We start from the raw sequence: 25,408 nt of genomic DNA, 5'->3' as shown, positions 1-25,408 counted from the left end.
GACAACTCTGAATAACATTTTTGGCTGAAACGGGCCGCTCTGCTAAGACGTCATGTCTGGAGGCATCACCAGATAACACGGAAGTCTGGTTGGAATCATTGTTTTCTACAAATGATGATCCACTTCAATCCATTACAATCCCTATTTTCCAAACTTTTCAGTGTTTTACAGCTGTCTCCTGTGTAGTCTCAAGGTGCTCTGATACAAAGCTCTGACCTTGAAAACAGGAAGGTGTGTACACACGCGAGCGTGCCACATCTGTGAATAACTCCGAAATAACAATAGAGTGTCCTGCAGGCGCTTCAGACATACAGTGGAAGACACACAGAGGGAAATGAGAAGACGGATTGGAATATCCGTGCAAGATCACAATAATATCCTAAGGGAATAACTTCGGAAGCAAGAAAACCGTGACACCGCTCTTATCAGGCTGGTGGGGTTTTATGTTATATTGAAGAATATTGTAAGGCATTCTAGTCTTGATCACTCACACTGCGATCACATAAAGCCGCTTGGGAAACCGCCCGAGAGGCCATAAACAAACAGAATCCCAACAGCTGAGTAACACCAATGAAACCGACCTGTTCCCATGTCAAATCTGATTTAAAATCAGATACCCAGCCAAGAACAAGATTTCACATAATACTAAGGCTGGGAAAATGTCTTCTGCCATTTCACTCATTTCAGTGGCAAAATAAAGTCACATTTTAAGCATCCACCCTAATGGATGCAAATTTTGGACACAGCAAACATAATGATTACTGTCTGATGGCGCTGATCTCAGATGTTGATGGCTCCCCTTTCATCTCAAGCTTCTCCTGACAAAGGGAACTCCCATTAGTTAATTTCTGTCACTCAGCTCTATGAGGACTTATTAAAGCATAAGAAAAGGTTTATTTTTGACAATATGTATTGAGTGGGAAAAATGTATTAAACAAAGTTTTCAAATGTCTTCTATGGCAAAAGATGTTCATTTGAAAATTGAAGGATATATTTACTGACACAAAGTCAATCATCGACTGAAGTAAGATCATAGAAGATAAATTTGGTTGCCACACCTCACATCATTTGAGCTTTCAAAAAAACAATAAACTGCACATTTGCTTAGCTCAGTTTGGGATAAGGCCGGGGCTTTATCCCCAGATTTATCTTGGGCCCCCCAAAAATATCCAGCTAACAATTAAAATATTTTAAGATTAAATGCTTCTTGGTTGTATCATCTATGAAATAACGATCTCTCAGATTGATCACAAAGAAATGTAAAAATGATGCATGTAATGAACCATGATTATATATATATATATATATATCTGCACAACCAGAATATATGTTTGCCCACCCAGTCGAGCCAGCCCATTACCGGGACTGGTTTGAAATGTAGCGATCTCGGCTAAAACTCTATAGTTGACACTTGAAACTAATAGTCTTTTTTAAAGAAAAATCAGAGCAGCTGGATAAACATATGTCTCAATTTGCTTTCCATTTAAACTCATTGCTGTCTGTGAGAAACGGTTGATATATGGAAGATTCCTATGGGTGAAGTTAAAACCAGACTGTAGTTAATCTGAAATATTAAAATATTTTATTCTAGCTCAGTGAAAGAGATAAAAAGACCATAAAAACCGAGTTCTTCTCTTTTCCCTGCGGAAAAGGTTATTCCAGCCCACTTTACACTGTCAAGAAAAACACTGGAGAAGTAAAAGTTTGTTGAGGAATCCATACATACCCAGGGGCAAGGAAGTGGGAGTGATGCCCGGACAGCTGCATGGTTTATAAACTCTCTGGCGTTTAAAACCTGCAACACCCTTGCTGCATCTACAGCAAACCTCACAAAAGCTGGTAAGAGAGCCAGAGAGCTGGTCCGCCCAGCTGTTGTCATGTTCAATTCGTCAGGGAAAAGAGAGATGTAGAAATGGACCCTTGTTGAGCGTATCACACTCCTCCTAAAGAGCTAGTCTGTTGCTTAATGTTTTCTGAAGCTCAATGAGGTAAAAATGGCACGTGCTGTGTGACAAACAAAAACATTGTAACTCCAAAATGCGACCTTAGGCCTGGATGACCCCGGCACACCATGAAAGTTCAATAAAACCAGCTTGGAGACCATGTGCGTGGAGAACACGAGATCAACCACGTATGTCGCTTGGGGGCAACTATTGCTTTTAACAAGGGCTCTCCAGTCTTCTCTGCACAAAACAAAGTTTCGAACATGGTCTTCACTGGTTCAAATTCCAATTCACATTTTGAAGACATTTGCCAATTACCTCTTAGTCCCAATTCTCAAAAAATCTCTTAAATACTCCTACACGCAAGCGGTGTGATGCCAAACACTTCAGATTAGATTCTATATCCCTAGATTAAATCTGGACAAGTCTGTGGGTGCTGAAATAATGTATTAATGTGGGTTAGTTCCTCAGCAGGGCCTTCAAGCAAATCCTTTGAATCTAAATACTCTCAGACTAACAGATGTACAACCTGATTGGATTTTATCATTAAAGATGAGTCATCAGAGTATTTTAAAACAGATTGTAAAAACCAAATGAACATCTGCTTCCTCACGTTTCCACGCTTCTTTCTCTCTGCGTCAAAACAGACTTGGCGTCTTTACAATCTCAAGACAGCTTTAAGTCTCAATAGAGAAGCAAACGTATTTGGAGATCTGTGAGAATTCAAATGATGTGTTTCAGATGAATCGGGTATTAAATATTAATCTTCCTAAACCTGAACCAGCCAGCCGTGCACTCTGTGCCTGTTTGAACCTTGACTTGACACCTGGGTACCAAATCATCAACCATTAAACTCTCCATTAAACATTTATCTTTGTTACTCTCTGTAAAGATGTGGAGGCAGCTGTTTGGTGTCTGTAGTTCTAGTGACAAACAACACATCAGTGACAAGACCAATAATCTAACGTTGACCTCTCAGCTGTGTTTATTCTGGAGTTTAGAAAAGAAAGAAAATATTCCAAGTGAAGTTTCAACAGGCTTACTCTTAGCACAGACTGAACTATTGCAACACATTTGCTCTGCACCAATAACTCCTATACTAGGTGAAATATTATACTGTAAGTGACTATTTAGCTGATCTTAAAGGGACACAACTTTGTTAGTGGTTACTAGGGCTGGACCAGAATATTCCATTATTTGAATATTCGTTCGGTGGGTTGGCATTCGATTTTCAATTTTGAAATTCAAATATTTTACATCAAATGTGACACTGCAATCCCTTGAATCCCCAATCCCTTAAAAATGCAAACAGACAGACAGACACAGTGATTCCTGCCTTCATTAGAGGGAAGAATATGTTCAGCCCCCTCCCTCCGAAGCTTCGAAGCTCCAAAAATGGTATTCAGACCAGCCCTAGTGGTCACTCACGCTTTACACTGAAATAGCGCTCCTAATGTGAAGCCCACGGCATCCGGCTTCCTTATAGTATAGGAAAATCAATATATCAGTATAATGAATAGTATATCTGAAACCTCAGTATGGCAAATACAGAATGGGAGAAAAAGTGATCTACTGCTTTCACCGTGATTTGTCAGTATGTATTGGACGGACACTTTTCTATACAGCAGTAGACATTCAAAATGTTATCACATTTTAACATCGGAAAACTACACTGTAAAAAATATAGGGTTTTTTCAACCCATCCATGGGCCAAAGATGGACAAACCCCGTCGTTGGGTTATAAATTAACCTAGGCTGGGATGTTTCAACCCAAATGTTGGGTGGGCGATGGAACCCATCGATGGCTAAAATATAACATTCTCTGGGTTAATTCAATCAAAAAGTGAAATAACCGGGACGGTATTACAGCCGACATTTTCCCACTGAATGAAAGCTAAGGTTTATCCAAAAAGATGCTAAGTTTGTCCATATGCGCCTCTACTGAACAAAACTCGCTAAAGGGGTCGGAAAAGTTGCTAAAACTAGTGAAACAGTTGCTAATTTAGCAACACTGGCGAGGCAAATTAAGAATGAATGGCAAACCGAGAAGTTGCAGCCGTGGTGGGAAGGTTTTTGGTGTGACGGCATTGCCACGGCAAAATGAATCCAGCTGAAAACACTGATACAAATTAATATCCATAACACAAGTATGCATTGAATTTAAAGCTTTGATTGAGTTATAAGAATAAACTCTAAAAACAATAAAAATGCAACCTTAAACACCGCGTATACTGTGTATGACAGGATAACCGAATTGGAACACAAAGTAACAAAGACCAATTCAACCACAAAACAAGCAGGCCTTCAAAAACACAACTTCGCTTCCACGACACATAAAACGAAACATTTGAAATATAGCTGGATATTTGAGGAAGCCTCTCATTTAAGAAACACACAACAAGCTGAATGTGAAGTCAGCTACTCGAACACAGTGTCCATGTTGCATGCTTGTGTAATTGAGTGGATTCTTTCCGCTCCGCAGTTTTGCAGATGTGCAGAAATCAGATTAATAGTAAGATTGCATTAGCCGCACGAAGCATGCAGAAGCATAGAGACGCTGGTCATGACAGTAATCACATTACAAATCTGTTGGGCGTCAAACAGTACACAAATCATCTCTTTGGTCATGAAATGGATGCGGTGGGTTGCGTGTGTTTCCATGTCAACAGAGAGGGATGAACCCAAACTTGACCTTTATTTGTAATATCATGATTCCTCTTTCTGTTCCTCTTTTGAGCTTGTCGGTCTCATTATGGTGGATCCGGATTCAATTTTTTTACATTAGTCAGTGCAATGGCTATCATGAAGTAACAATGAACATTTAGAGCATAGAGGGTAGTAAATAAAGTGTGAATGTGTACTATGGCTTTACATATGTCTATGTGTTGTTCCCTAATGTTACACAACTAGACCTGAAATGAATCATGAGCAGTGAGAAGGAAGCCTGCAGGATGCTGGGATGTCAACCAATCTGACTTTAACCCTTACGACATCTTCCTGACTTGACCAACACAGACAAACATAATACGCACAGCCAAACCACTGCAAAGGAGTAATGGTTTCCTTTTAAAACCCTTCTGCTGAGGCCGCGTAATAACCCAACAATATCACATACAGGAAATGAGGAAATCCTGTGGCATGACTTACAAAGTACTACCAGGTCACTGTGCATCGCTCAAGAGGAAATTGAATATGTCGATTGGAGTGTTAATATTAAGATAAATTAATTGTCTTTTTGTATATTTTTAATTAGGCCACCCATTTCTCAGGGTTGTTTAAAGCCCAGTACAAGCACACAGAGGTCTCTCTGAATGAGGCTGTCAACAGCGATCATGTCCACCACTGACCCAGCCCAACCAGAGCTGATGATGATGAGAGAGATACAGCAAAGTGGCTCTGGCAAGGATGCTGTAGGCATGTTCTTGGCTGTGAGACACACCCTATAACAGCGGAGTGAGACTCATAAACCCAAACCACTTTGTTGGCAAAGATGTGTTTTATGTGTCTGTTTCACTGTCTCATCTGCACAGCATAGAACTTAATCAGAACTTAAAACACATCAAACAGGATTTATGCATTTTTAAGTGAAACGGATCATTCAGTAGGAAATAATGTAGGCCAGGATATGATTTTATCCATTTTGATTTGATCAGGATTTGTAAGGATTTGTCTGGATTTGATAAGTGGCAGACAACTTTAACCAAAGTCCCTTGAGGTACATTTAAATGTCAACTACGTACAAAAAAACTAAAACTTAGCTTTTTACGTTTTTTTGTAAATTTAAACTGAACAAATATTTACCTTTTCAAATGTGCATTTTTTTGTTTACACAGTAAACTAAATTTGTTTTAGGTTACAATAACGTTATTGTTTGCACCTATTTTGAACCTATTTTCAAAGTCGACATTTCATGGCCCCAAAACACTGTTGTTGTGTAAACAAACAGCCACAATACCTAACATTTTCAGTATGTCAACAGCTGTGTTATGTAAACAGCCCCTTATAGTTCATTCAATGTATACGTTATATCAGTATGTGAGTTATAGGGGAATAAACACTTTGGCATTTTGGCCACTGGAATTACAAATCAGACAAATTATACACATAAAACCAAAGTGATGCTTTAAAGTACATGTTGTCTTCACATTGTCTTTACAGATTAACTTAATATCTGCATTTGCCTTTATTTAAATTTATTGTCACTGAACATGCAAAAAATTTTACAGAAGTTTAACTTGCATCATTTCATCTTAATCCACAGTTAATGCTCAAATCCATAGGCTGCGCTTGAATTTGTTTTGAAGGAGTTTTCGTCTGCACTGTAGGAGTTTTAGTTTGATAAAGCTCTTATGAACACATAAAGAAGCATCTGGCAGATTCATTAAGTAATGTGTATGTCTAAGAGATGCCTGAACACAGTGATGTATCCAGCTTGTATCGTTATTTCCTCAATGTCCTCAACAGAAAACCAAACACGATGCGTACACACATACACACTTTAAATTGTGCTTTAACAGAGCGATACCTCACAACGATCTAACTGGATGAATAAAATATACTGTTGTTGCTTTAAAGTGTCTAAAGGGAGAGGTATTGGGCTAAGCAGCACTAATGCATTCAGTTACACATTCATGCAGGACACAACCACAAAGGAGACTTTGAACTAACCCCGCTGGGCAACAAAGACTGAGGGAATTAACAGTGATGTACAGCGGTCAAGAGGCTGAAAAGAATACAAAGTACTAATCAGCTGAACAATATAAAAAAAAATTCAATCCAGCCCATTCCTCTTCAGAAAGGTGCTGTACGACAAGGTCAACATAAGCTTCAGGGAAGGAGGGGAAATTAGTTTAGCTTATAGACTGAATTCCATTTTCTCATATCACAACTCAATAGTTCAATTTCACATCATAGCTTCCTGACCACCCCAGTTTGAATAAAGAAATAACTCTTAGGTTCTTTCTAAGAATTTACCCCATACCAGAAATAAACAGCAGCAGAATTTGCTATCGCTAATAGCTTAACATGTCAAGACATTGTTTCTGCCAAAAAATGAAAAAAAAATTGCCATTATAACCCACCCTTATTTTATCCCAAATCCAAATAACTTAGCTACTGTTTTCATAAAATCAAAGGGAATGGGGACAAAGGGCTACCTAGTGTTAAAAATCATATGACAGCTTTGTACAAGAGACACGCTTGATTGTGGACACACGTGGTCCGTATTTTGATGTGAAAGAACAGCTTAGATAAGATATAAAGAACCATTTTTCTGTTTTACACAAAAGAAAAGATACAGGCTTTGAAAGACATTAGTTATTTATTACATTTTGGGGTGAACTGGCCCTTTAAGAATAGGAACTAGAATAGGAAGGTGACTAAAAACAGCTAAGCAATCTGCTAGCGAAAAGGTAAATAGCTAATAAGTCACCACATTGTTCATTTATTCTTAACTAAAATCAAAACGCACAATCGTTGTGTGCCCTTGCAGGCTCATTCTGAGGCACTGACCTTCTGAAAGAGTGTGACACCCCTATTATTCTCTTTTGAAGTCCCCCGGTGACAGAGAGAGAGAGAGAGAGAGAGGGGGAATGGAAGAGAGGAAGAGAGAGGGTAACCATCTGTCAACTGCCCCACAGATCAATGGCACCAGCGGCAAGGCTAAATATGTTGCCCACTATGACTTGAAAACAATTCAAGCCAGTGAGGTTTATTTTTAAGTTCCCACTTTGACATTGATTTGACATTTATTTGAACATATATATCGTAAGCCTGCTTCAATATGAAAATAACACATGCTGTATTGACACTATCTGTGCAGATTGTTAAAATGAGAATCAGTAATCCAATTCACATCCTAACGGAAGAGGAGCAAGGATGCAAACGGTGAAGATTAGGGCAGTGTCAACTCTGAATGGTACAATAGTAAAGCAAATATACCCCTGGAACAACCCCCACCCCCCGATTGCAGCACAGATTGGTCTCGCCAAATGCGTGCACAGATGCGATGCGTGAGCTTGCTATGTAAACAAAAGGAGTCGTGGAAATTGTTCAAGGCTAAATCAATGCACTGTTTTAAAGGAAATAAAAATGACAATGATTATTAACATGCAGATTAAGCATCAAGCAAATAGATGTGAGGAGAATACGTAGCTATGTGAGCAGCACAGAATGAAAAGGAAACAGAAAGGTGGTTGCTAAGCAGGAGCAGGGCTGGGTTGAGAAATGAAGATGTGAGGATGTTGGGTCCGTCAGTCAGGCAGGTTGTTAGTATTGCTCATTTCTAAGCATTGCAAGCAGATTAGCAGATCTTGGTATTACTTACCGAACATCTGACTGAAGAGAAGCTGTTCCAGGTCCCCAAGTACTGTTACAACCAATTCCGGATCTACCTTTAGGAAGGTCTTGTCCCCTTCCTCAGGTTCTGATGCTTCTTTCCCACCTCCGGGGTTGGCTGCTCCAGTAGTTCCACTTACAGACTTCTTACCATTAGCTTTAGCTTTGCTTGACATGATCTCATCATCTGACTTGTCCTCTGCCAGATCTTGAGACTTGCTAATGGGTTTGACCTCAGCATACGGACCCCTAGGTATTCGACTGGGTTTGCTCAGGTTGGAAGGCGGGCTGAAAGGTTTTGGTTTTCCCTGAAACAAAGAATGTTCAGACTTGGAAAGGTTCTTGGAAAGCGGGATACCCTTCCCAGGGCCTCCTCCGGCATCTTTGAGCTTTGAGCCAGACTTGTTCTGTTCCGACACTGGCTTTTCCATATCATCCGACCACTTGGGCTGGTACAGGTGCATCTTTTTTTCCAAGTCTGTAAGCACACACAGATTGGTCAAAGACTTCTGTTTGCGCAAGCTGGTAGGCACTGAAAGACGTCCCTCAGAATTACCGGCTCTGTAGACTTTTAACTCAGTCCGAGGAGCAGCTTGTGGGAGCCCTGACTTGCCCCTTTTCGCAGCCATGCCCCCGACTCCTTTGGCTCCCGCCTGGCCCTGAGGGGTCTTGGCTTTGGCGGTTTTGCCAGCCTCAGTATCCAGATCTACTCCTTGTCGTCTTGGGCTACCCCCAAGCATTCCTCCTGCGTAAAACCATGTAAAAGCATCAGTAAGTCAAACGGTTTCACAAAGAGCAAAAGAAGAGACCGTGCAAGGTCCGCAAGCTCTGTTGCTTGCGTCCAAACCCTTATCACAGGGAAAACGAGCTCTCCAGTAACACATAGATAAAGACCGGTAGACCGATCCTGTATTGAAGAGGTAATCCGTGTGTCTGGTGTCTTTAGCATGTAAATCCAGCATCTGGCTCCGCTCAGTAAGACTGCCTCTGTTGCAGCTGCTCTAGTGCTACCTACTCGCTCATTCTTCCCCTCTCTCTCTCTCTCTCTCTCTCTCTCTCTCCCTCTCTCTATCTCTCTGTCCTCTCTCCAGCAGAATGACTTGCTGCTTAGCCGTGCAGCAGCCGAATGACACAGAAGACAGACGCAGAAACAGTCCCTCCCCTCGCTCCCCCACGCTCATTCAACAACACACACACCTTCCTCCACCCTTCTCTCTCTCTCTCGCTCGCTCTCTCTCTCTCTCTCTCTCTCTCTCTCTCTCACACCCACTCTAAAGATGCTATACTGCTCCCTTGCACAAGTGTTATGGCATGAGGGACCAGTGATACATTTCATGCTCTTTTTTAAACAGTTGCCAGCATGCTTCCTCTTCTGACTGTCTTTGGTTTCACTACAATGTTCTGTTTATATAAAACCAATATGTTTTAACTGCAAGGAAATACCCTTTAACACTATACTGTCATGTTCACTTGGTGTACATGGTTGGTTTAACCAACTTTATCTGTCACAATAAATCTTGTGCTTTCTGTACTGTAAATTTAACCGTTGTGCTAATTTGAACCGAAGGGACACAAAAATGTAAATTGCCTCTTAGGCAATAAAGTTTAGTTTAGTTTCGATATCTAAAAACTAAAAAATGTGGTAGAAATCAATTATTTACATATCTACATTTGGTCAGTCAAATCATGTTTCATTTGCTATTGTAAATAGCCATTTACCAAACCACATGTATAATTTTTCCTGTAAAACAAAAAAGGACTTATAACCAAAATGTCAAAGCTACAATAAAACTGTATGGTGATAATATAGGTACATAATTGGTTTACAATTGATATTGCACATAACATAATATAATATTTACAGTATACATGTATATATATACCGTATATATATATATATTTAAAAGGATATAAACATATCTTGGGGCATCCAGTGAGCCAACGGCAGCTTGTGTGCCCCTTCTAAACAAAGCCATGCATGGCGCCTCTGGCAATACAAATGTACAGTCAATTAGGTGTGAGTTTTGATTTGACTGAAGGACACCCAGAAGGAAAAGACTGAAATTGGTGAAGACTGTCCTCCATTTTGACGCTGAATGGACCTAATTTTCGGGCAGAGTTTGGAAGGGCATGTCACAATAATACGGTGCACACGGGAACATACACAGCTTCCTTCCTCTAAAGCTGAAAGGGACGTGAGCGTGTTTGAATCCATTTCGAAAGCGCTCTACTTTGTTTTGTCATTTCACTGTTCTAACCAACAGACCGTCCAAGTGGAATAAAACTGACCTCACACAGCTTCTTAACTTAAAGAAAAGTGGTTGACCAACTAGGATCAACAATTTTATTATGCTCTCATATTTTTATCAAGTCTCAAATACTCATCGTCAGCAAATAAAAGTGTTAACACACTTAAAACAAAAACAAACTCTGATATCTCTAGACATTTATCTGGCTTAAAATCAATGAGCTCAGGTAAAGTGCATGCTTTTAAGGTGGTGCATTATTTGATCCATTACTGCACGTGTTAATACCTCAGTTTCTAAACATCATGCACTTTATGCACTAATTCATGATGGCAACAAACGAACGTTTGGAGTTTCTGGCAGCTATCCAAAGAGCAAACGAAATATTTAAATGTTACAAACAGCTTTAAATGAAACAGTGTTGCTACTGTCTTTCACAAACGGTTGTAAGCATCATTCTAAAGCGGCACACTTGCACACCGCTGGACAGATATTTGTATTTTTGTCCATGTTTTTAAATATTTGACAGATATAAGGGAACTCTTGCCCCTTTAGGAAAATGTATTTAATGCAAAATTACAGTAAGAGTCTAATACATATTTCATACTCTTTTTAACAGTTTTACCACAAACATTAGATTTGTTTATTCACTATTTCATTGTCCACCCGGCAGTAATTTCAGGTATAATGAATTTATGTGGTAAACAGTCCAAGATGCTTTTAAAAAGTGAAATACTCAAAACGAGCCCCTTGCTTTGGCAGACCACTAATAAAAAGATAGTTTTAAACATTCCTCTCAACAGTTAACTTTATTTGGTGATGTAACTCCATGTTTCTAATCTCAGCCGTTATTGAGGAAAGAGAAGAGATGCAAACCAGCAGTCGGGACCCGAGTTGTTCCCTGTAGAGGCATTAATGTCACAGTGGACATAAAATGGAAGGAATAACACAGAGCTGGATGTGTTCACGGGGGAGCTCTTGCTTATAAACACCACTCTGTTTTAAGCGTGCTCAGCAGTACAGCTACACTCACGTAAATTTCACCACAGGTCGCCACCCCGTCTCTTGCTCGCCGGGTTTTAACACGGAGCCGACTGTGCGGCGCTGGTCACACAGACACCATTGAGAAACTGCTGGACAAACTTCAGAGAACTACTCAATATTCAGCTAGAGTTCAACATTTAAAGTCTTATTACATTATCCATCTATCATTTGGTAAACTTACAGTGGAGACTGCTGTATATGAGTGTCCTCTTGTTTAATGTGCATTTGACGATTTTATGTGCAGGAAGTGACATAAACCTTAAGACTTGATTTTGATTCTTAAAATGCAGAGTTTTTATTCAAATTTAATTATTTAGAGAGCAGTGTTTTTCATGGACAATTTTGAATGGCCTCATAAAAAAATAAGATGCACATAAAGATATGTTTTAAATTTATTTAAAATATATAAATATTTGTTAAATATGTGCTGCAAAGCAGATTAGTTACTTTTGTTATTTATCATACTTATTTTATTGTGCCACAGTCTACGGCAATGTCTAAAAATGCATGAATTATGTGAGAAAATGTCACTATCGACAGTTTTCTAAATACATCTTTCAAACTTAAGATCATATTAGAACGATCTTACCGGTGATGCACGATATAAGAATTTGGCCGATATCCAATATGCCGATAGTTTTCAAGTCATGTTACCGATAAAAAGTCTTTTTTGATGACGATAGTCTCTTTTTTTCTTTCATGACATTTCCAAAAGTGATGCTCTAAAACCACTTATTACCCAAAATTCTTAGTCTGTAATAAAAAGCTATCGTTAATTATATACGTGTCTCTGTTATATTTTACCTTATGTAAATATCTGCAAAACCTTTGTTCAATAATTACAAAATTACACAATTTCATGATGTTTGTAAAAAGAGTGTTGTTGTTTGACAGCAATAAAACAGCATATAGCAATAATGTCTAATAAAACATTAAAAGTTAAAAGAAGACTATCTAACAAGTAGATATCAACTGTTTTCCGTCCAGACTTATTGAGAATCGTTGAGAAGTGATCAAAGAAATCACTCGTTTTAATGGCTAATATCTTTAGCTGTAGCTTAGCATCAGTGTAAACTGTATTTTACACCAAATGGGACTGGTCTATAGCATTAGCCTATAGCTGACAAACTAGCAACACAGCTGTGATATAACAAACTTATCGTGTGCTTGTGAAATACGAATTATCTGTGTGTGGGCTCATTATATAAAGTTACATAAGACTGACGGATCAGATTTCACGTAGTTTACCGGAGGAAAGTACCGCGCTGTCTGCATACTTTGTCAAAAAACAACGACGATTCTTTCACGATAAATACAATGTATACAATGGGAAATATATTCACAGTTCTCTGATTTATTGTGCGATGTTTATTACAGTCGTTGAACAAAAATACTTAGTTCATTAAAATGTAGAGCTCTTAATGGTAGCTCAAAATGTCAGAACGGCAGCTTGTGTGGCTACAAAATGGCGGACACCCGATATAGTGCACTCTATAGGAGATAGGGGGCAAATTTAGACACAGCTATTTTGTGTTTTTAACACAATGATAGTTCAGACGCAATAAGAGATGAAAATGAACTTTAGCACTCATGTGCTATGTGACAGCTGGTGTCTTTGCGAGTGCACGCTCATGTCAGAACGCCTACACATAATCAACACGCCTTAATTTATCAGCAAAGCATATCGTCGTCATTTTTCACATCCCTACAAAACGTTCTTTTATAAATTCAGTTAAGTTATAGTTTTGAAAATATGCCCGTGGTTCTGTGTGAATCCTCAAAGTTCCCAGAGTAAACTTCACACGATGCCTGTATGAATGGCAATAAAACACATGCAACGCCTTATTCAAAATACTTTATGAGGTGATAATGTTATGCTTTCATTTTATTTGTGACAACATTTATGAAATCTACGAACACATGTGTTGCTTTGGCTTACAGTAGACCTTGAAAAATGACTATTACTAACAGCTAAACTATATACACCACACCCGAGTGTGACTCAGATATCAGCCAAGATTTCCAAAAACAAAACCACACAGAGGGGAGGAACTGACAAACATGAGGAAATCCTCTTTACAAGTCAAACTAACATACTGTAGAAAACCTTCGATCACTGACCTATGTTCATAAGGTTTATCTATTTGTGTCCGCTGTAATATTCATGCTGTGCATGACATAAGTAAATAGCTATATTCATTATAAACAACACTATGTGTTTTCAAATGAACTAATGTATTCCTTAAATCAACAGTACAAGATGACCTTTGGGGGGGAAAGGCTGTCAGAAAATGTTCTCAGCCTGAAAACTTTCTCTTTTCTAGACATAAAATAATTTCTAGTTGCATCAATAAGGTAGTTTTGAAACTACCTTTGTACAGTTATATTCTTCCTTTATAAAAAATGGCAGAATTAAGAGAGAACCGTGGGCTATTATTCTAAACAATCAGACTTGTGATGATAACACAGGCAACACTGTACCAAAAACAATATCTAGGGAACAAAATATCATGGCGACTTTGTAGGCTTGTTTTACCTAATTCGGCAAACAATAATAAAAAATAACCAAGCAGCCGTCTAGCAATGCCTTAGTAACCACTCAGAACATTTCAACAACTGAACAGCAACGCTCTGGCAACCATAAACATCTGAAAATGCAATGGCATGTTCTGCCTCCGGGTAATACTATCTTAAATTGTACTTTCTAAAAGAAACGTTTTCACCATCCAGAGGCGTATGGAGATCGCACTTCATGTTCACGGACGAGGTAATGAATACATTTAATTTTATGTCATTGTTATGAATTAGCTTGCAAGAAACAAGGAATGCAATTCTACGTATGCTGTATACGGTGGTAATACAGATGCTGTATTACCACTTCTGCATTTGCGTGTTGCCGTAGCTTCTCCAGCCGGAAACTGAGGGGATTGCAGTGCACCCAATATAAAGTCACTCATATGCGACAAATACAAGGGAGACAAAGGACGGGCCATTATTGTAAATGGGAATTTCTCTGGATTTGCACATTCTTGGGAATAATAGAGATAATGTAAGTACACAACATGAAATATATCACACTGTGCAAGTGATTCTTGGATATTTTTCAACATAATTCTTCCATATTGCTCGTAGTTTCTATTGCTTCTTCTTTCCTTCGTAGGCCTATAGCACTTGAGTAGGCCTATAGCACTTTATGAGATCAGACAGGGCTAGAGAAATAGAAAAATGTTTGGAATTACAATTTTTGTTGTTGATGTTGATTCTTGGACTGTACACTCCTTCGAAACCAGTTGAGAAACACTGCTATATACCAAATATTACACTATATTTAAGGGAGTACAATGTTAAAATACTAAGTTAATCATTTCTCAATATCAAAGCATCAATATCTCTTTTATTGATGAGCCCTTGGAGTTCTTTCACCTCAGATCTAACACAAACATAGCCAATGTTTAACATATTAGCTCAATATTGAACCCTGATACAAAATTAAATCTAATGGGAAGAGGCAACCCACGTGTCATGAAAATGTTTGGGCGGTAGCACTAATTCTTAGTTTATGAACTAAAAATAAAAAAGCTTTCCTGTAGCTCAGTGGTTAGAGCATGGAACTAGCAATGCCCACATCATGGGTTCAGTCCCAGGGGATTGCACATGCTCAGATACAATGCATGGTATAATTAGGGTTGGGTGCCGAAACCCGGTACATATATCCGGTATGTGACTGGTCCGAATCAAAACGCAGATTTCGGAGCCACTTTATTGCTGACTGAGGTGTCGATTGAGACACTTGCCCTCATTCACGTGAACGAAAGTTGGAAAGCTCAGATAACACAAATCCAACACATCTTACATAATGATTAAACAGATCGCGAGTGAACCACGGATCGGACACACATGACCCGTGGATTCATCATAGTGGAAGACAGTTTTAATGCGCGCTCTCTCTCCATCCCTCCATTAGCATTCATCACCTGGCCCAGTCTTTAACTTCAACCGTCACATAAGGCAAGTTTTAAAGTGTAAATAACGTTAATTCGAAACGCACACAACGTGCCTGTAATGCAAGCAATCGCAATAAAACTGTTGCGTGTTATAATTATACTTCTTCATTAAAATAATGCACATATAATGTAGCCTAGCAGGCTCTCAGTACATGAACTTTATCTGTTGATTCAACGCATTTTCTGCCCATATTTAATACAACTATGGTGAGCATTTAGTTGTAGCTGGAGGGTAGACAAGGTAAACCGCAAACACTATAACATCTTTCAATGTTAACATGCTCATTTCACATTCACTTAAACTTTAATCGTGAATTTGTTGTGTATTTTGTATTATTTAAAAGACATCCACCCGTGTTTTGTGGCTCTTTTTGTAAACTATCGATTCAGGCACCGTTTAGGTTTTAAAAGTATAGATTCGGCACCAGTATCGTAAAAATAAAAACGATACCCAACCCTAGGTATAATAGAGGGGTTCTCATCCCCCCCTAGCTTTAATGTTTACTCTCTCTCTCTCTCTCTCTCTCTGCATTGTTTGGTTAAGATAAGGATGCAGGGTTATTATCTGATCAACCTGATACACGTCTCCTGATGGAGCCTTTTAACAATGATTACTAATGTGACTGCTGCAACTTATCAGACTTTGTATAGTTTTGAAAAGCATTAATGAGTGATGAGAGGAATGCTTTCAAGACCAGTTGGTGTGTTTTGTGTGTGCAGTCAAATGGAAGAACCTAAGAATGCAACATGAAGGTAACATGCAGGGTAAAGTTACTGCATATGATGTACGTGTGTGTGTGTGTGTGTGTGTGCGTGCGTGTGCGTGCGTGTGTGTGTGTGCAAGTGATTGCATGAAAAATGTTAAATGATGCGACAGATCACCCCAGTTCCCTGTTGAAAAAAACTGCATATGGTGGTTGCGTAGGTTTTAAAGCATGGTAGCTGGTTTGTGCTGGTCATGTGTTGGTTTAAGCTGGTCCCAAACCAGCACATGACCCGTTTACCCAGCAAATTACCATCTTAAACGAGCACAAACCAGCTACCATGCATCAAAGCCTACCTACATAGCAACCACCCAAAATATCTTAGTAATCGAACAGCAAGACCTGTGGCTGACAGTGCTCCAGACGTATGATGCCACTGTGCACTGGGAGACCCTAGTTCGAGTCCCGGCTTGGTGTCCTTCCCCGAGCCTACTCCCCTATCACTTCCTGTCTCTCTCCACTATCCTCTAATTCATAAAGCCAAAAAAACTCAAAAATATAACTAAATGAAAAAATTCTGGTTTATTTTATGTGGTATATTGTTTGTCCATATATTCAGAAAAGAAAATGTACTGGGAGCCATCAAATATTAGTGATAAAATGATAAAAAAGCGTTGGCACTGGCTGGCAATTTAAACAAAAAAAAGTTGGTCGGAGTTCACAAAACGTCAGAACACTCAGAGCAGTAATTGCTAACATAATAACAAATACTCAGAACACCATAGCTACTGCATAGCAACATGCTAACAAATACCCAGAACACCCCACCTACTGCATAGCAACATGCTAACAAAAACCCAGTACACCCTAGCTAACGCATACCAACATGTTAACACATACCCATAACACCCCACCTACTGCATAGCAACATGCTAACAAATACTCAGAACACCATAGCTACTGCATAGCAAAATGCTAACAAATACCCAGAACACCCTACCTACTACATAGCAACATGTTAACAAATACTCAAAACACCATAGCTACTGCATAGCAAAATGCTAACAAATACCCAGAACACCCTACCTACTACATAGCAACATGTTAACAAATACTCAAAACACCATAGCTACTGCATAGCAACATGTTTACACATACCCAGAACACCCTAGCTATTTGATAGCAACATGCTAACAATAACCAGAACCCCCTAGCTACTGCATACCAACATGTTAACACATACCCAGAACACCCTAGCTACTGCACAACACCTAACGACCACCCAAAATACCCTAGAAAGTGCAAAACACAATCCTAACAACTATCCGTAACCTAAAAACTGCACAGCAACATCCAAATAACATCTCAGAAAACCCTAGCAACCCCATAGCAACATTCCTTTTGCATGTGGAAGCGCCGTTCACATATTCTCCAACAAATATATTTTTTTTAATGAACTTGCTTTACACGTATGCCTTGAAGTGTTCATGTCAAATTGACTATAAGACAAAACAAACACATCAGCTTCTCCCTGCAGGCATCAAGTCGATTAGCATTTATAGGGCTTCGGCTTCTTACTGTACTGTAGGTTAGAGTCTCTCCAAAGCACCTGTTTTCCAATCGCCAGTCTCAACATCTCACCCACTGCAATGTGAGATTCCATTTCAAGAGGTAAATATTATTCTCGTGTGTTAATCGCTCCCGTGTCAGGATTTATGAGATGGGTTAAACCATTCCCAGGGAATCTGAGCTTTGAATCAGGTTCAAAACAAAGATTAAGTTACTTACTGATGGTGACGCAGAGCCAAATCAAACGATTAAACAGCAGCAGGGTTAATTTCCACAAGTCTGATAGACCTCTGCATAGACAAGTGTCAATAGAGTTTGCTACAATAGTTGACACTTTATTGCAATTCGTCCGTTTTTACATTCTTTCACGCTCGAGTCAATGGATTCTCAATTTTGACGGATGAAAAATGCATGCTGGAAAAAAACAAATCTAGTAAAAGGAGCTCAAAAATAGGCCACTGCTGATTTGTGATTTGTCTTACTGCCAATGGCTCAGTTGCACTGTTCATTTCTCTCTGTCCTCACCATATGCTAGATATTAATTCAGTCCTGATCCCTGTAAACAAGCATGAACACTCAAATCCATCTTTTCTATCATGAATTGCTCTAAAACCAGATTTGGTCTTACTTCGGAAACCTCTGGAAGCTTCGCTGAGCATTGAGGAAATCTGCTTCAGAACCTTCACCTTTTAAATTCCCAAAGAGAGCGATAAGGCCATCTTTGCTCACGTGCACACCGATTTTATACGCCGATGCTAATAAGGACATTAAAACAAATAAAGGCATGCTTTGATAGCTTATACGAAGTGAATCAATGCACCTGTTCTGTTCAGTTCCTGTTTGTGTGATTCAGTGTGCGTCAGGAGCATCTCATCTCCACTCTCAATGATGACAGACCGTACGGTTATAAACAACTGCTGTCTCTGCCTACGCTGATTCAAAAGTGATATTTCTGCCTGCATATGTGTGTCAACCATCTGCCATTGAAGGCTGCCGGCAGATGTTGAAATAGGAAGTGTGCGATTCGATCTGCTGACAATCTTTTGTCAATTCTCAGGGGTGAATCTGATCCCGGCCTTGATGAAACCCTTGAGCCCTCCCACCACCACACGTACGCATCACACTGTGAGATCGGCCATTACTTAGACACACACTTAAAGTGAGAGTTCACCCAAAATTGAAACTGTCATCATTTACTCCCCCTCTTGTCATTCCAAACCTGTATGACTTTCTTTCTCCCGCAGAACACAAAAGAAGATATTTTGCATTGGTTTTGTGTCCACATAATATAAGTCAATAGAATAACCGCTGTTCGGTTATCAACATTCTTCAAAATATTTTCTTTTGTGTTCAGCGTAAGAAAGTCATAAAGGTTTGAAATGACAAGAGGGGGAGTAAATGATGATACCATTTTCATTTTTGGGTTAAATCACAAATCACACATAGCAGTGTATATAAAGTCATTTTAGACTGGGGTGGATGTTGAAAACATTGATGTCTTTATATTTTGTGATAAAATGTGCTGTCATTTCGTGGCATTAGTTTAATTAATATTCATGGTGATGGTTTAGCGGTGCCCAGAATGTGTTAAAACGGCTCAAATACGCTTGAGTGAGAAATCAAATGAAGAAAGAGCTGAAAGTAACCTGTTGGTTTAACCCAGTGTAACTGATCTGATCATATAACGCATCTAATTCAAAATGATTTTTTTAAAAACATGCTATTAAAACTTTCCCTGGCAAACAATTGAATGGATGAAAAATATACATTTAAACTGAAGGAAGGACCCGAGGGTGGTCGGCATGTTTAAGAACGTGACGTGTCATCTAAAGCAGAGCACACTGAACACCAGAGCCTGTGATGGAGGTGGTGTAAAGACTGTCCGACTGTGTGTGTCAGAGCGATGAGAGAGTAAAGACGTATACACTGTGATTGTTGTTTTCACTCTCTCTCTCTCTGTGTGGGGGTGGAAATCCCGCAGCGATGGCTCTCCTAGCCTGTTTTCTCTCAGAGCGCCGAGCGCCCGCTGCCACGGGCGACAGGTCACTTACAGATGAAGAATTAGGCCAGAAAAGAAATGTAGGGACAGGGCTCTCTGCCCTCAACTTAAGGGATTCATTAGACTGCATGCTTATTTTATACAACGCAGATCACTGAGAATTCATATTAATGTTAAAGCCTATAAAGAAAGATAATAAATCTAGTTAATTACTTACCAGCAGTGAGATCGTCACAGTTCACTTCAATGGAGTCAGATGAACAGTCGCTGAACTCGTCCAGGGATATGACGTCTTCTTGAATCTGCAGCCTATGACAGAATTAAAAAGGTGAAATACATCTGACACAACATTCGCTGTTCTGAGACCGTCTTTGACTGACAGTCATGGTAGGCACCTGACCTGAAAAACCAAGAACTTTTCTTCGTCCTGTGACACGTTTTATCGGTATATGTAAATATAATATTACATATCGAAAATGAATAATAAAATATGCATTCTACAGACTGTATACATATTTAAATTAACTATTTCTAGGTAGGGTATATGTTTTTTTGTAAAACTATAATTTTTGTTCCATTCTGTGAACTGCTAACAATATTCCTCCTAATTTCAAATAAAAATATGTTTGCAGAAAATGAAAACTGAAAATAACAGAAAAGATTCTCAGTGTTTTTTCAGATTTTAAAACTAGTTCATATTCACTTTTAAGCAATACAACAGTAATATTTGGACATGGAAAAGTCATGCTGTCAGTGTTTCACATTTGCTGTTGGATGACTTTGTCACTCCTGAGGTTTGATTTTGTTGAAATTCAACCGACACTGAACTGGAATGACCACAATACATCTAGAAATTTTTCATTAAACGTCTATTTTAGTTTCGTAGCACGAACATACAGTATTCATTCTTAAAAATATAATTTCATTCTTAAAATAGGCTTTTCTTTGATGCATGACTTGGGCAAATTAAGAAAGAAAAAAGAAGCCAGTAAGAGCTCAAAATAGATGGGAAATCCATAAATACTGTTTTAAAAGCATCTCAGGATGAAACTGTAAGAAGCTGGTTGATAAAATGAGTTTGGAGGACATACTATCATTGTTTATTATTATGTATAATACCTATAAAAAATGACTGACCCTAAACTTAATAAACTGTCCAGTATTCATTTATTTTTATATTTTGACAAACAAAGGGGTAAAATATCACACGAATATACTCCACGACAGACAATGTGTTAAATCCCTTCATCTAGTTTTAACCATTTTAATTTTGTTTTCACTAAATATTCAAAGCCATGGCTGATGCTAGTGTATCCAGTGCCCACCGGTCATTCCCTGCCTGAGTCATTAGAGCAGATAATTCAGAGTGTGTCTGTGCTGGCGGGAAAAGCTTTTCTTGCCTATAATATGCCCCAGAACTCCCAGTGGGCAAACGCAGGGCACAAGAACGAGACAGACACATAACCGCATGACTGATTCAGAGCTGGAAACATTACCAGTGAGAAAAGGAGGCTAATCTGATGATGGACTGTGACAGTCCAAATAGAATGAAATGGGTTGAGAAAGAGACAATGGATGGTTAAAATGGTAACAGCCAATGCCAGGCAGTCAGAAATAGATGAAGGAGGGTAATGTTGGAAAAGATGCCAACTAGGCCTATCATAATATCAGACGACTAATAAACGATTATCGTGGCCAAAAGAAATCACTATTACGATATTAACATGATATCTACTGAAATGTTGTATTTTTAATCAATTGTTCTATCAATCTTTATCTTCAGTTTTTTTGTAATTTCTTTTTTTGGCAAATTAATCATACTCAAAATATGAGTGTAGGGCACAGAAAGAGAGTTTGTAACCTGTAGTTACCTGTATCGGAACGGTGCCACGGCAGCCATGTTGACCTTCGGCGTCTGTTTGGTCTTCAGCAGATCGACGCTGCAAGCATCCTGATTCACGGCAGCCGCTGTGACCTCTGGATTTGGTCTCTGTGGGACCTCTGGACTGAGGTCATCCGGTGTGCACATCTCCTCATCTGAGAAACTACTGGAAGCGCTGTTCTGCAATGACACTCTATCTCTCCGAACTTTGAGGAGACACGAATCTGCATTCGCAGCTCCGGGCCTCAGATTTTTGTTACCAAACCTAAACGAAGGAATTCCTGTCCTGTCACTCACATCTTGGCATTTGGGTCCTTCTGAGATCGTTCTGTTACCGTTATCTAATCTTCCCGCTTGAGGACGGACGCTCGGGATGTTCTTGTTGACGTTGGACCGCAGGTCCAACAAACTCTCAGACCTGGACCCATCCAGACAGCCGCTCAGAAGTGGGAAGTCTTTCCGTCTGACTTGTGGACTGCTTTGGGCTGATCTCGAGTCTTGGATGTGTATTTGAGGATTGGTGGCAGAACGTTGAGTGGGTGGGCTTCCTCTCAGCAGAAGATGCTGGTTCTTCAGCACGTCTCTGGAGGAGATAGGAGAAGAGCTGTAGGAGGTTCGATTGCTCCCGGGGATTTGTGTGGATGGTCTCGGCAGGCCACCGCCGGTGATTTTGGGCTCTTGTTTTGGGGAGGGGTGTCTGGTTCTGTGTAGAGGGATGGCAGAGCCCGGCTGGGCCCTTGGAAGGCTCTTCACGTTCACTCCTGCACTCATGGCGGGCCAGAGTCAGGTGCTGAGAAAAAGGAACAGATATCGTGAGGGCCTGAATCAGAGGGTGTTGCCATTCTATTTTTATTCACAAGCAAACACAATGTCAAACACAAGAGACAAAGGTGCCCCTTAGGAAAACAACACCATACAAAACTTTGTGAGAAATATTTGTGATATAAACAAACATAGTATTTGGGTAGTAAAGTAATTTAATTAATTGAAGATAAAGTGGGTGTATAGTTTTATAATTGACGTACACAAAGTGTTTTATGTTATCTTTATTGATATTTGTTGGATTATGTAATATCTCAACACAAAAAAATGACAATTTTATTTTCAATAAAGCTGATCAATTATGGTACAAATCGAGATTTAAGGACGTGCTGTGTAAATTTTGCCATCTAAAATACGTTTAAAGCTGCAAACCATAACTTTTGCCACTATCCCCATCTCTGTTTGAAACATGAAATTGCAGGTCACATTTCCCACAAATTTATAAATAAGCTTACAGTTGAGAAAAGTGACCTTTTATAATGCTTTTTTTTAAACACAAATGACATAAACCGTTTAACCAAATCTGGGAAAATCTCCTCGCAAACTTCTCTGAGGCATTCGGTAAAACCACGCCAAGGGGAAGGATTTGGCACGGCTGTTTAAGAGTCTCATGAAAGAATACGAGATAAAGGAGACTCTATTTGAAATACTGAAGGCTTTAGCGTCAAATTGAGCGATTATCTCAAACTCATTTTGTCAAGCCAAAAAAACTGTAAAGCGCCATCTGCTCAGCAAAATAAATTCTAACAGCAAGTCATGTTGAGATTAACTGTGGTTGAGGGTCCGAGACCTTTAAACTGGTGCCAGTTTAGCTAGTCTGACAGATACACTTGTCATCAAAGTCTTTCATTTCAGCCCTCAGACAAGCCCTGTGTACCCTGCACAGTCCCATGGTAACTGTCACACAACACAACAAAAAAGTCGCAAAACTCACTCCATGAAGCCCATGGCCCTGCTGTAAGCCACATCTTTATGTGAAAGGTATCTGTTTTCCTACCGTTCTCTGGCAAATGAGAATCACAACATGTGTTACGTTTCAGACACTGTAAAAGACCCCGCTTCTGTGGTCTGAATAAAGGTTTTACCCCAAAATACAAATTCTGTCAATTCTGCAAAAGTCTTTCTGAATGAAATTAATTACATTTTAGGATGGGTTGAATCTGAAAATGTCTTACAAAATCCTTTACATATGTTTAATACATCACAAGGGATGTCACAAGAGATGCATAAAATGTTCTTACTATTTGTAAAATTTCTTAAATACAACAAACTGGAATGGAGAAGACACATTGTCTAATAAACAGTGCCAAATTCTGTCACCAGCGCATATAAATTGTGCTCCAATGTAATTGTGCACCTGCACTCGCCTACAGTCCCATCACAGCATAAACCCATCAACTGATATTAGACAGAGCATTGGGTACAACGTGAAAATGTACTATCACACTGCCATAAAAATACAGTTTAACCACTGATTTGTGCCGCCTTTCTCCCAAAATAAATAATGGAGAATGGAGAAAATTTGATTTCAAATGAAAATGTGCTGAAAACCTGGGCTTAATATTTATTTTTTCAATGCAACCATCTTGAAAAAATGTCTAGAAAGTTGGAAATATATTTTTGTGATGCGATATCCAGTATGAAATATTCGTTCAAAACTGCATTTTATGTGATATTTATGGCTTTTTGTTATTTATGGCTTTAAAAGCATGATTTTCTGTCAAGCTTAAATGTGAAAAGCACCAAATAAAAAAATATGAATCGCTTGACCTTAATATACACCCCATAAGAGCGGAGAAACAAATACAACTCGACCAAGATTAAGTAACATTCCAGAACATATACGTATGGTGCAAATGAGTTACATTATGCTAAAAAGTATAAAATATAATATACCTAACTATGTGTCCAGAGGTGTATAAAGACCTTACATAATGAAGCGTTGCGATTTTATCACTTTAGAATGAGCTATTTCTATCTACATACACCGCGGGTCCCCTTACATGGAATTCGCCATGTTGTTTCTACAGTAGCCCTAAATGGACAAACTGCTCTACAGAGAGCGTTTTGTAAATACGTTGTCTAATTTACCAAAGATGCAATTGCACCATTAGATGCCGCTAAATTTCATGCACAGGACCTTTAAGGTTTCATTTTTAAAGTGACATTACTATTTAATACAGTCCTGCTGGGTTAATAAAAGACCCTGACCTAGAACCACAGACACCTATAAACAAAACAGGGGTATTAAGAAAAGTTATATTAATTAAGTTATATTAGTTATATTAATAATTATTAGAATGTGTCCTTTACCTGAACATCCACTTTTAGCGCTACTGAAACTGACAGAAACCAGTGAGATAATATTCCTCAATGTTTCAGGAGCTTTTTGCCGAAGCAGCGAGGGAAACAGATACATGAGCAGAATGTGTGTCTACCATGTGATTCTAATATCACATGATCAACAAAAATCATCTCTGTTTTTTTCCATGGATTAAAGCATGAAACACGCCTACTTAAAGGCAGCACGCAGTCAACCACTAATAAAAACAGTAATAAAAAGAAAGATATAAATATATTCACAATTCCAGCAATTATCAATGTCCAAGAAGCTGAAGTGTGAAATTATGTAAAAATCATTCATCTGTATAACAGGAAGTAAAAGATTTTAAGTTATGACTACTTATATCTTCTAAAAGTGAATTCAGTGGTCAGTGCCCAGTATACTTGATCATAGATATCACATTTACCCATATTTATCATATTTATAGATTCACATATTTATGCCAAGTCAAATACTGGGAACTTGCATCACAATACAACTGTTCATATTTATAGGTGTTTCCTGTTTTCTAATAC

At 38.9% G+C, this 25,408-nt stretch overlaps 1 protein-coding gene across 2 annotated transcripts in view; it reads right to left on the bottom strand.

Annotated features, from left to right (window-relative positions):
* nav1a (neuron navigator 1a) overlaps positions 1-22,517 on the bottom strand; it is a 90,008-nt gene extending 67,491 nt beyond the window's left edge. The window contains exons 1-3 of one of the 2 annotated variants that reach the window (XM_079478403.1): positions 21,717-22,517; positions 20,063-20,154; positions 8,269-9,024 (exon numbers count right to left, since the gene is read on the bottom strand). In XM_079478403.1, the coding sequence (XP_079334529.1) occupies positions 8,269-9,024; positions 20,063-20,154; positions 21,717-22,498 (1,630 nt within the window). In that variant the 5' untranslated portion in view covers positions 22,499-22,517. Of the gene's footprint in view, positions 1-8,268; positions 9,025-20,062; positions 20,155-21,716 lie in introns of those variants that run through there. The other variant, XM_079478402.1, reaches the window with a different exon arrangement.
* Between the last annotated feature and the right edge of the window lie 2,891 nt (positions 22,518-25,408).

The sequence above is a fragment of the Barbatula barbatula genome, assembly GCF_947034865.1.
Source record: "Barbatula barbatula genome assembly, chromosome: 17".
Taxonomy (NCBI): domain Eukaryota; kingdom Metazoa; phylum Chordata; class Actinopteri; order Cypriniformes; family Nemacheilidae; genus Barbatula; species Barbatula barbatula.
The sequence above is the reverse complement of the archived record's forward strand: the minus strand, read 5'-3'. Positions and strand labels throughout refer to the sequence as shown.